General features: G+C 47.1%; 1 protein-coding gene across 1 annotated transcript in view; it reads left to right on the top strand.

The window, feature by feature from the left end:
* Nucleotides 1-12,698, top strand: part of sdc2 (syndecan 2) — a 30,010-nt gene extending 17,312 nt beyond the window's left edge. The window contains exons 2-5 of the mRNA XM_012837649.3: nt 8,456-8,552; nt 8,904-9,070; nt 11,124-11,253; nt 12,506-12,698. Of these exons, the coding sequence (XP_012693103.1) occupies nt 8,456-8,552; nt 8,904-9,070; nt 11,124-11,253; nt 12,506-12,669 (558 nt within the window). The 3' untranslated portion in view covers nt 12,670-12,698. The remainder of the gene's footprint in view (nt 1-8,455; nt 8,553-8,903; nt 9,071-11,123; nt 11,254-12,505) is intronic.
* Nucleotides 12,699-13,197: the final 499 nt, after the last annotated feature.

Raw genomic sequence — 13,197 nt, 5'->3', positions numbered from 1 at the left:
CTCCCAGCGTTCCCCAATGTATCAAAAAACTGTTTCACTCTGTGGAGGAATTTACCGTAATTCCCATAGCGGAGAAGGTGTGGTGTGTGTGTGTGTGTGGACCCATGCAGAGTGATGATTGGATCAGAGCCGGGACCCCTCTGAGGTTTCGGCACAGGCCAGGCCAGACCAGTCCATCAAACCCAGACACTGCAGTGAATCCTAGAAGCCCGAGGGCTGTGGGAGAGTGGCTAAACGAGGCTTGCTTTAATTAGTCTGCTCGTAAAATATCTAGAGCGCTAAACTGGAGTCACTCAGCCGTTTCACTGCAGCTGCGAACGGCCCGCCTGACAATAGGCAGGTGTGGGTGGGTAGCGTGATGCATTACCCATAAACGAGCAAAGCACAAAATGGAGTGAGAGACGATGTATTGTGTCAGTTCTGTGGTCTCTGAAAAGGGAGTTTGCTTATTGAAAGGAATTATGACTTAATTTCGCTGCCTCAAAGCAGAATGAATAGAAGACTGCAGGTGTTTTGTGTTGGCCGCTGCAAAGCATCGAGGGAGTGTTTTTTTTTTTTTTCTCCAGCCAAGCTGTGTCTGTGTGCCTCTGTGCTTTTTTTTTCTTTCTCTTTTCTTTTTTTTTTCGCTTTCCTGTATTTTTCTGGAAACTATGAAATGGACATTCTTCCCTTCAGGAAGTAATACCAGAGAGAGGAAGTCATAGCTGCAGCTTGTTTTATCTTATTAGCAGCCAAAAGGAAAGAGCTGTGCGCTCTGACCCAAGCTCTGCAGAGACATCCTCTCTGGGTTCAGACTGAAAAAAAACAGAAAGTAAAAAAAGAAAGGAACAGAAAGTGGAGGGTATCGATAGAGTGAGAGGTGAACGAGAGGATTGTGAAGCCTCTGCATCAGAGAGGAATAGGGATTGCAAAAGAGAAGGAAAATAAAACGGTGAAAAGAGACAGATGGAGAGTTAGACAAAAAGGGAGTAACGGTATAGAGTGCAAGGACACTAGGAGAGACGGATATGTGAAGACAGGAGCTGTTTTGTTGTGATGTGGATGAGTGGCATGTCGAGCGGCCTGTGCTCCCCTCTCGCCTGACCTCTCCGTGACCCTATCCGGCTGCGTCGGTACCGAGGGGAGCGTTCCCAGTTTCCCTGCAAGCATAACAGCAGACCTCTCCTCTTCCTCATGTGTCACGGTAACCCAAACGCCTGCTTCACTTTAGACGTTACTCGATCTGCCACACCTCCCTCTCAAACAGATCCATCTTAATTTCTTCCAGAATTCCTTCCAACTTCTCCTTTCCAACCCTGGTTGGCATAAATGTATTATTCTGTGCATTTGGGGCAGCTCTGATATGCCTATGCTGGAGTGGATTTTGACAAGGTGTTTGTTGACTGAAGAAATAGAGAAACCTTTGCGGGTAAATAATTGCTTCAGACTGGCCCGAGCTGGCATCTGCCTTCAGAAAAAGGAGCTGGCTGTGTTCAGGTTCCCCTCTTCCCGGTGGTATGGTAAGGTTAATCATCAGATCTGAGCCGAGTGTGGGGTATTTACCCTGCAAGCAGGCCTGAATTCCTCCCCTAGGCAGGGACTCTGCTGCAGGGTCTACTGGTTTTAATTACGGGCCCCGGCTGTGATTGTTTACCCAGGCTTTATGGGGATAGATGCATCAGATGATGGAGCTCGCTAAATGGCTTCTCTGGCCATTAATGTGCTGGTAGTGACAGTTGGCTTCCGTGCAGTGATGAGAATGCAACGGACTTGGATAACTGTTTGCAAGCCACCCTTTTTGGGGAACATACCCACATGCACATGCTCCTGAGTATGGTGTAGAAATATACCGATCATCAATGTAAGGTCCTTGTGACTGTTGAGCCACAGCCCTCGTCAACCCATTCATCTGCCCTCTCGTCTGGCTGGTGGTTTGTAGGGTTCTTAGGGGACAGTGCTGGGATGGCAGGGAGGGTCAGGAATTTGGCGCCCACTTGCATGTGTCAGCCAGGCGGGTTTGTTGTGGAATCTGAGCTGGTATTAATCCACGCTGGCTGTCTGGATGAGCGCACACTTGCACTCTCACCAGAGTTACACCCCCACCCCCAAACTTTGACCGGGGTCAGGAAACAGAAAGTGTCCATGATCAGAACCCTCTCTGATCACCACGCCAAGGACGAGTCGTCTTCAAAGGCTCTGGACTGCGCTCAGAAAATCCACCTAAGAGGCACAAACCGGGGAGTGTGCCGTGGATAAACTGCAGAGAGCTGTTTTGTGGCTCCTCTGGTTGGAACAGTAAATACATGGACTTTTAGGAGAGCATGGGGGAATCTGATGTGTGTGTGTGTGTGTGTGTGTGTGTCTGTGCAGGTTTGTGTGTTTGATCTTCCTGCCAGAGGTCCGGATTTTGTCCTGTAACACGATTTTCATATGTTGGGTGATAAGGCTTCACCACCTGCGTCAGTGGCAGCTCTGGGCTTGTCAGTGCTGCAAAGAGGAAACGACATAAGCCAGGCCCCAAGAGAGAGACATGGAAAGATGGAGTGACAAAGAGAATGATGGAGAAAGAAAGACAGAAGAAGGGGCAAAAAACAAAAGAGGGAGATCCTACCCCCCCACCCTCCCTCCCCTCCTGCCTGGCCAGAAGAGGTGCTTCTGCTTTGGAGATTAGCTGGCTCGTAGAGGATGAGTGATGTCACCACTCAAACTTCTCTCTCTCTCTTTTCTCTCTCTCTTTCTCTCTCTCTCTCTCCGAATCATGGACTGGATCCAAGTCCATTTCAGCTTGGCCTCTACGGTTTGGACTGCGCTTCCAGCTAGTAGCCCCCCTCCCCTCTCGCTTCCCCCTTCTTCCCCCTTCTCTTTTTGTCTGCTCTGAAAGACTATTAATTAGTTCCTGATTATGATCCCCAGGAGGGCAGTAAAATCTCAGGCTTGGAAGAGCAGCACAAGTTATTCCCTCCTACTCTCCCTCCCTCCATTTCCCACCTCTCCCCCCTCACTCCCTCTCCCTCCCTCGCTTCCTCTCCCTCCCACCTGTTCCTTTTTCCTGCAGATGACTCTCCCTCTTCACGGGTCGGTTCCAGCCAGGCAGACCCAGTGCCATCACAGAGCCTTGTCTGTCTGCCCTGTCACCTCCTGTTGTGCTGTGCCCTCTGGCTCTTCCACATCGAAAATAAGGTGTGGATAATCCAGTGTGTGTTCACTTCAGGACTCTCAGGTTTTCCTTAATCACACCTCCTACCTACCAGCACGGAAGAGCCTCTTTCTTGTCCTCTCAGTCTTTTTAAGCCCAGAAGGGACTTCATGGGTTTCAAACCTTAAGGTTCTACCCAGAACCTTAGTCCACTCCGAGGAAGGGTTCTCTCATAGCCGCCATAGGCAGTGAACGATTACTCAAAGGACCCTCAGAAGAGTTCCACAAAGAATTAGCGTCCGCGGATGATTCTAAGCAGTCTTCAAGGCTTCCTCTGTGAACATAAGCTGATAAACCCTAAAGGGGTCGTGCGTATCTGCTGTCAGCTAGCGGGTGGAAACTGCACTGGGTTTGAATAGGGCGGCAGGCTCAAATAAAACCTGTATGTGAGGAAGCGCATTCTCTCTGCTTGCCCTAAGCCTGCCATTCAAATGGATCCATTCCTTGCCCACAGGCTTTTGAAAAAGGCCCCCCTTCTCTCCTCTTTGATAGGGACAGTAGGGTAGCTAAAGCAGCATTAGGGTAGCTAAAGCAACACTACGGTAGCTAACACTAGGTTAGCTAACACAGCTAAAGCAACACTAGGGTAGCTAACACTGCTAAAGCAACACTAGGGTAGCTAACACTGCTAAAGCAACACTAGGGTAGCTAATGCTCTCTTTTTCCTCTCTGGGGCTCTTCCTCTTCTCTTGCATCACTCCGCCGTCATCCCTGCCACGTTGGCTCTGGACAGGCCCACTCCATTTGTTTCTCTGAGAGCCTCCGAAGGCCCTTATCTCCAGAAGCTGTGGCCTGGAGATGAATGCTTGTGGTGACTGGATGTGGAGAGTCTGCAGGGAGAGAGAAAAAGAGAGGGGGAGAGAGAGAGAGAGAGAAAGAGAGAGAGGTTAGTTCTGTTGAGGCTGGCTCTCCCTTAAGAAGAGGTTTCGTCCACAGAAAGATATGAAAAAAAACTGTATGGACAGGAGGTATAGAGGGGGTGTTGAGTTAGACCCCCCTTCCTCCTCCTGGCCCTCTGTGGCTGCTTTAAACAACATGGCTCCCAGCGCCCAGCACACTGCTTCGTGCACAGGCACACACAGAGAGTCCTTTCTGCCTTTCAAAGGTTGCTAGGCATGGACATGCAGCTTGACAGGCTTTTAGTGAAAAGTAACCTGCAGGCAACAGATTGTCTTGATGTGGCAGTAATCTCTCTCGCTTCCGTGCGCTGGCTCTCTCTCTCTTTCTTTCTTTCTTTCTTTCTTCCTTCCGTCAGTCCCCCCCTCCTCCATCTCCTGCTCCTCCTCTCTTTTACTATTTTTGTCCTTCTTTTGTTTCTCTCTTTCCCTGTGTTTCCTTTTCTTTTGCCCCCAATATTTCTTCCTATTACCACTGCTCCTCTCTCTACCCTCCACCCTGCATCCCTTCTTTGCTCTGCTAGGTTTATATTCCTCTTCTCCATTTCTCTTTCTGTCTCTTCCCTTTTTATCTCCCACAGCTCTGCCGCACCCCTATCCCTCCACTAGTTCTGTCATCGGGATCTCTCTCTGTCTCTGTCTCTGTCTCTGTCTCTGTCTCATCTCTTTTGTTTCATGTCTTTCTTCCTTCTCCTCCTCATGTGTCTCTTTCATTCCCCAAGTTCACCATGACCCCATCCCCCACCCTTTCTTTTTCCTCCCACTATCATTTGCCTCCTGCTGGTGTGCTGGTCATTAGTCACCGGCGGAAGTATCCGCAGCAGCAGCAGCAGCAGCAGTTGCAGTTCCTCTCCTAACAGGAGCCACTGCAGCACAGGCCCCCCCTACCCCCCTCCCTGCCCCTCTGTCTGTCTGGCCCTTTTGTGGCACTCGTTAGGGGCCACAAATCATTAAGGCCAACTCAGATGAAAGGCCTTGCGATGAGACGAGATGTCAGCGGTGACTGCGGCCAGCAAAAAAAACAAAACAAAAAAACCCCGGCAGGTTCAATAGCCCACGCTCAGGAAACAGTGGGGTGCCTGCACCAATTTGACCAAAGCTAAAGAGCACAAGCCAGTGTTTCCACAGCACACCCACACCCTCATCGTTCAAGTCTGTGAAGTTAGCTGCTCTAATACATAGTCGCGTGGGTGGGCTGATGGTAAAATACATTACCAAAGTAGACGCGTTATGAAAACATTGGTGTTTGGATTCGTGGTGAATCTCGTGGTGTGACGGCTGGATTGAAACATCCAGTGGCATGCATGCTCACCACCAGACTTGATGAGATTGAAAGTCTGTATTTGATGCTTCGAAAACAGGAAACCTGCTGCAGTATGATGGGCTGGTAGACTTGGGCTGGCTCTGACTACTACTATGAATAGTGAAATGAAAACGTTTTATTGAGACAAATTAATCGATTTGTGCAAAATTGTTAGTACTAAGCAATTTTAATTCCTTGTCATGCAGTTAGGCTAAATACTGTAAACAAGCTGTTTTAAACCCTAGACACAAGGGATGCAATGGTACAGAGGGCCCACTGTTTGGTATATGTAATAGTTTTTGGGCCACGGTAATAAGACTGTTTCAGTATCTTTATATGTAAATAAAAAACAAAACACCCTTTATACAATGAACTATTTATTTTGCCTATAAACAAATAGGCTGTCAGCATGACTGTCTAGGTCTGGTTTCTGTCTATACTACAGTGAGGTAGCCTTCACTTGCTCTGTAGGATAGATAGGGTATTTCTTTATACATATATGTATGCCTAAACAGTCAAAACAGTGTTGTTTGGTCATAGCATAACTAAACACATTTTTAAAAGTACTATTTGGTCATTGGTTCCCTTTCATGTATCTTAACTGGATCATTGAGTGAAGGCTTAATTGCTCCCCTTCCTGGCAACAGTAACATCCTCCTATGGCTCACAACTTTCATCACCTCGCCACTAAAAAGTGTGTGTGTGTGTGTGTGTGTGTGTGTGTGTGTACACATGTGTGCCAGCTCGAGTTTATATCTGTTTGTGTATGTGTTTGATATTTGCTGGCGGCGTGTGCCAGGGTGGGATGTACGTAAGCAGCCAGGTTGTTTGCTCAATCCCAGACTTGGGGAGTTCAAAGGAAGTCTTCCCTTTGGTTGGTCATGGGGCTAGTTTGATGAGTCTTCCATGGTCTTGTGAGGTTATTTAAGGCAAGCTTGAGGAGTCCGATCTCCTGAAGAAGTTCTTCTGAGCACTGGCAGAACTGGAATATAGACCAGGTTGTGTTCATTTAACTGGCATAACAACACTCGTGATGGATGATATCTTGCGGCCACAGCCGCTAAGTAATTAGGCTAGCCAGGTGCATGGCTAATTACGTGGTGCATTTCTGCATTGTGTGTCTTTTGGTCTGTGAGGATGCCTTTAAGACTTTTCTATATCAAAGTATACAATCCTCCCCCCCCCTCTCTCTCTCTCTCTCTCTACGTCTCTCTACGTCTCTTTTCATTTCTATCTCGATCCCTGTCCCTCTATTTCTTTCTTTTTCTGCCTCACTCCCGCTCTTTGTAGATGTGTGTGGCCCACTTTCATGACATCCCCTCACACTTTTTCACAGTGTTTGATTGGAGAGACGGTTCCTGGTAGTTGTTTTGAGTGCACACTGATGCAGGCCTGTTAAAACGAGCGGCAGGGCTAGAAGGCTTGGCGGACAGGAGGAGGGCACCAGAGCACTCCACAGAGGAAAGGTTAAGATAAAGTTCCTTTGAACAGGCCTTTGATCAAAGCTGCCTGGGATGACTGGCTTTCTCTTTCTGTAGCGAAGTCAGTGCTCCTTTCAGGCGAGTCTTTTTCCATTGTTTGGGGTGTTTCATCGGCTCCTCCTTTCACCACTCTTTCTATCACACACACACACACACACACACACACACACACACACACACACACACACACACACACACACACACACACACACACACACAAAAACAAACCATCATGCCTTTGTTAACATGCAGATGTTGTTGCCTGTTGAAGGGGCCTGGATACACACTTTATTTCTCTCTTTCTTTATATAACACACACACACACACCCACGGACAGACAGACACTCACGGAGCAAACATAAGGATACACTGCTTGACACACACATACAGTCACAACCTGCCTGGCTTTGTCTGGGTGAATGGTGGCCCTGCTCTCTCTTGTGGAAGGGGAACATCGCACACACACTGGGGCACAAAGGGCTGCCGGCGACGCTTCTGTCTCCCTCCTGTCCTCTCTGCTTTTTTGTCTTGTTGTCAATTCAGCAGCAGAGGAGTTCAGAGCTCAATAATGGATCATTTCTGTAACGGGCTTGTCGTCTCTTGAGGCACAAAGTGTGTGTGTGTGCGTGTGTGTGTGGGTGGGTGGGTGTGGGCAGCCTCAAGCAACACCTTGCCCTGCCGAAACTCCCAGGGTTGATTTATGGTTGGCTATATTGTGTGAGCTCTGACTAAGGAGCATCAGAATGGAGGGAGGGGCTTCGACCGGACAGGACTGGGCATGAATGGAGGTTGCCATGGGGCCAGTGGGATATTTCACCACACACATAAACACCTCTTTCTCATGCACAGTCACACACCCATGCAAACACATTTAAAAACAAAATAGCACCATATGTCTCCTTGGACATTGTAATCCTATGGAGTGAGGGGGAAACAGTCTTCCTGGATATAGAGAAAGCATCTGTATGTTTGCAGATACACGATCATATGTGGTCTATAACTATAATTTGTGTATATGTTAAACAGTACCTTATATAGTATGGTAATAATAGTAGAGTCTGCATTACATTATCTGCAGGCTTTTCCCTTTATGTTCCGCTTTTATGGGACATTGTCTGCACTGCCCGGTAGTGAATAACAAGGAAAAACGACTGACAGAGCTGTGACTCTATCAGCTCATCTGACTGTAGGGTAAAGGAGGGGAGTCCGCTCAGCAGACCGTGCCTAAAAATATCCGGAGAGGTCCTCTCATTGCCCACTGCACTGACAAATAACAAGGCATTTTGCTCCCACTAAAGAGTCCCATTAAAAGGCCTCCTCAATGCTGTTAAATCACTTAATTTGATGGCCGCTCAAAGACTTTTTAATGTTGTTTTAATTAGCTCTCACCTCATGGTAATGGCAAGGTCACACGGTCCAATCTGTGAAGGGATCTGGGAAAATACTTGCGTGGGTTTGTTTCCAACTCCGAAGTGCTGTTTCATGGGATTGATGACGCCCGATTGTGCTTGCATGGGAGATGGGGGGGAGGGTCTGTAGAGAAGGAAGTGTTGTAGTGTTTAATATTTAATGTGTGTTTATGTGTTTATTGCTCCTACAGTTAGCGGTCTCGGCAGCAGATGACTTGTACCTGGAGGACACGGGATCCGGGGGATACCCAGAGGACGACGACGACTTCAGTTCTGGCTCGGGATCAGGTGAGCGTGGTTTAGATGAGCACATACTTCATGGACTTACATACTCAACACTGCGGTGTACACTCCCATATGTTATAGTCGGGTACACAAGCACACTTACTTCTACACAGCCAAGTAGGTGCTTATAAGCACCAAGAAAATGTAGTCTGCACCAAGGACATATAACATGCCATTGTCACTATGAAGAGGTCATGTTTATTCAGTACATTACAGAAGAATTTCAGTTTCAAACCTTTTGCATTAATACATGTCTCGTGTGTGTGTGTGTGTGTGTGTGTGTGTGTGTGTGTGTGTGTGTGTGTGTGTGTGTGTGTGTGTGTGTGTGTGTGTGTGTGTGTGCGCCGTTGTCAGGTATTGGGGAGGTCATAGAGGAAGTGGTCACAGTCAACACTCTGTACATAGCACCAAATAATGCAGTGCCCACGGAGGACTCCACCAAAGACTTCACCCCCCGAGTGGAGGCCGTCACTCCCAGAGACACACCCCGGGAAACGCCCAGAAAACCAGTCAGGACAGAGGTGCGTCACACACACACACACACACACACACACACACACACACACACACACAGGCACACACACACACACACACACACACACAGGCACACACTACATGAAAAAAGCACTCAACCACACCTGCATTTACGCAAGTACTCACGCACGTAATCATACAGAAACTTAACCTCTCTCACACATACAAAAACACACATTTCACATACAACACATGCAAAGAACAAACACAAACATCACACCACTGTATGTGATAGTAGCAGGTCTTTCTAGCTTACTGAGCGACTAGAAATCTATTTATGTGCTGTGCACACACAAAATAATTGCTTGCTAGGTGAGTTGCAGCATTCTCATCATCAGAACGATCAGCACAGCGCCAAGCTGAGTTCTTTTTTCTTGCATGAAAATAACTCTCAGGCCACTTCAATTCCTCTCACATCCCCCAACATTTCACTTCCGAATAGCACACAGGTGGTGAGAGTACACTGTAAACTACAGATGCATTTCTGCAAGAAAATGTGAGTGTGATTGCGTTGCAGCATGAGAGGACCATGATTTTTCGTACTCTATGCAAGCTACGTGGACGTGAACGCTGCAATCTATGCAAGAATGCTTGCTACCCCATGTTGGACACGGCGCAGGGCAGACTGCCTCAAGTTCGCAAGCAGTTAACATAGATATAGAGTAGATAATTAGACTAGAGTGTAAAAGGCAATGTATGACCGGATATGTGGAGACAAACTAACGGTAGTGCCCTATCGTAGGTTGTTAGTGGCTAAGTTAGCTTAACATGTTGGCTGGCACTGCTTACTAGCTATTACACAACTGAAAACATGTCCACTAACAATCACTGAAAATGAAAGTTTGCTCCAAACTACACGAATAAGTAGGCTATCTTTTTAGACTTTGAACGAGTCCGCAGATATCAGTTAATCATTGCTAGTTCAGTGTTTAGTATGCAATTAAATCTAGTCCTTCAAATGAAAAAGGTGTCAGCCATATTGGATGTTTTTGAATCATGGCAGTCAGGAAAACGAAGGTTTCCGAAGTTCCCCAAAGTGTTTCCCTATTCATTTCAATAGAAAAAAAAAGAATGAGGAAAAAGAAAAGAACGTCTCTGGGATTTAAAAATGTTTGACTTGAGGGCTGAACGGGATCAAGACTGACATGTCAAGAGGAGTAGCGTCGATATTTCAAAAGCGCTAGGAGCAGAAGTGTGGAATAAAAGAAAGGCCACCTCAGGAGACTGAGGCACACTGACGCAATCACACTAACAGCCCTTTCATTAGGTGCCAGTTCGTACAGATGCTGAAAAGTCACAATGAACTCAAGACTAAAGAAAGTGCCCACAGCCAATTATTTCACCCTGTGAGGTCACCATGAAGGATGGGGTTCATTACCAGAAGCTGATTTTGCTCTCCATTAGTGCCTAAATGGACATTTTAATGACAGTTGAACTGATCACCACAAACACTCAATCATTTTCCTCAATTGATTGTGTCAGAGTGGCAGTGATTTAATGAGACATTAGACCGACCGTCCTGCAGAGGGATGGCTTTCCCTTATGCCTACTAACTCTCATTAAACTCGCTCTGTTTCTCACGCTTCCTGTCTTCGTCCTCTCATCTTACACCTTTATCTCCACCCCCACCCCCCATCCCCCTCTTCTTTGTATTTATTTTTCTTTTTACTCTTTTTTTACTGTCTTCTTTCCTTGTACTCTGTTCTTTTCTTTTTCTCCAGCTACTGTCTCCTCGCCGACCTGTCTATATCTGCTCTTACCTTTTGTACCTTTTGCCTTTACCACTCGCTGGCCCCCTCTCTGCTCCTCTTTCTCCTTCTCTTTTTCTGTCTTTTGTCTCTCTTTGTGTCCGATGCTGAACTGGTTGAGCAAGTTGCTAACAACACCAAGGTCATGGGTTCAGTTCCCAGGGAGCGCTCATCATGCGAAAGTGTTTAGCTCGCCTGACTGTGAGGTCAGGTTGGATAAAAGTGACTGCTAAGTGAACGAACGAATGAATGAATGAATGAATGAATGTAAATGTCCCTCTCTGCCCTCCAGCCCCCTGCTCCAGCCACAGAGGACCCTCGCAGGAAAGCCCTCGGCAGCACCGTCAGTGCTCCCCGCGCCCCCGTGGACCCCTACGAGGTGCGCTCAGAAAACCTCTTCCAGCGGACGGAGGTGCTGGCAGGTATGTGTGAATGCCCTCGGCCCGAACATACACACACACACACACACACACACACACACACACACTCACACACACACACACACAGCCAGTCTTAGACCCACAAAGAGGCAGATGCAGTGGTGTTTCTAGTCTTGGCTCAGTCCTCTGCTAGTCGTGTCCCGTCATTGTTTCATGCCTGGCCCATTCTTGTCCTGCTCTCCAGAGTATTTTGCCTTACTTTTATAACTTGTGTATGGCCCCATGATCTACTTTGACACCACTGCAATTTGTGCAGTAGGAGGAGTATTATAAGAACTATGTTCTGGGATTTGTATTTGTAATCGTGCAGAATATTTTATAATGTGCCTTGTAAGTATCAAAATATTATGAGTCACAAGAGGGAATGTGTTTGAAAACGTGTTCAAGTTCTTCAGCCACTGCCTATTCTTTCCCACATGGGCCTGTGTTAGTACTGCAGGAAGTATGTGCCTTCCAGCCAGTCAGAGACAGCGAGGAGAGAGGCTGCACCTTTCAGCCTCCCACTAATAAAACCACAGAAGAAGAGCTCAACAAGCGCAAACAGATGTGATTGTTTATGTTCCTGCGGTGTGGGGTGTTACCAAATCACAGGCAGCCTACCGTAACTGCTGGGAGGGCGGAAGAATGGCCACAAGTCTAAACTAGCCCCCCGAACCAGACACTAGCACAGTAGCACGCTCACAGAAGTGGCTCGGATAATTTCAAGCCAATAAACGTAATGATAGTAATAGTGTCTCCGGGGACTTCTTTCCCCACTCATCTCTCCCCCCTTCTCCACCCCCCCCCCCTGCCTCGTGTTTTATTGAGGCGCTCTACATAAACTGCCTTTCCCCTTCTCGCTGGGATGGTGAAAAGTTCACCTCTCAGTTTGCATCTGTTTTTGTAATACCCGTTTGTCAAGAAAACTGCCAAATAAGGGTGGGGAGGGAGGCAGCTTATCAGCAGCATTTCCACAGCTGGCAAGAAGCATATCAGTGACCCGAAACGCACTCCAGGGAAAGGACCACATATGTTCTTCTGATGCGGGCCCCAGTGGCTTTATGTCGGTTACTTTCAAAACAGGCTGATTGTGAAATGATCAGGCTTTCTCAGCAGCATCCTCTTGACCTGATTCTTCAAAGGTCAATGGACCAAAAGAATAGTGTCCTTGAGGAGATATAGTATTGAGTTTGAAGTATGGGTATAGTTGCTGAAAGACATGTTTAATATCCATTTTTTCCCTCTGTGTCTACAGCGGTCATTGCTGGTGGAGTCATTGGATTCCTCTTTGCCATCTTCCTCATCCTCCTCCTGGTGTACCGCATGAGGAAGAAGGACGAAGGCAGCTACGATCTCGGAGAGAGGAAGCCATCTGGAGCGGCCTACCAGAAGGCCCCCACCAAGGAGTTTTATGCGTAGATCTCCCCATCATCATCCTATGACCCCCCCCCCACCCCCACCCCCACCCCCACCCCCACCCCTTCCAGAAAGCAACACTTCACAGTGGGAGGGTGATGGTTTCTGATCAACGACCACCACCAAGACACGGAAATAAGCAAGACCTGAACACAAACACAACAGTTGAAAAAAACAGAACATATTGGATATTGGAGAGCTTCTAAGTAGAAAATTGTAATTAAGACCTCTTCTTTCTTTTTCTCTCTTCTTTTTTTTTAAGAAAATGGAGGAGCCAAGCAATGCTTATTTTACAGCAAATCTGTGTGTATTTAAACCTTATTTTGTGTCTTGTTTGAAAATGGCTGAAAAGAAAACCCAATGTCGAAATCTGTACAGGCAAGAAAACATTATTTGCATCTGTCTTCTGTTGAAGGAGCTGGTATTAGTCACTGACTACTTTTTAACTGTAGCAGTATGTATTTGTAAAGAAAAAAAAAAATGACGTGGAAATAATTGAATATAATTGTCCTGTATCAGTCCTGCTTTTTT

This window comes from Clupea harengus, chromosome 19 (assembly GCF_900700415.2).
Source record: "Clupea harengus chromosome 19, Ch_v2.0.2, whole genome shotgun sequence".
Taxonomy (NCBI): domain Eukaryota; kingdom Metazoa; phylum Chordata; class Actinopteri; order Clupeiformes; family Clupeidae; genus Clupea; species Clupea harengus.
This window is presented reverse-complemented; position numbering and strand designations above follow the sequence as displayed.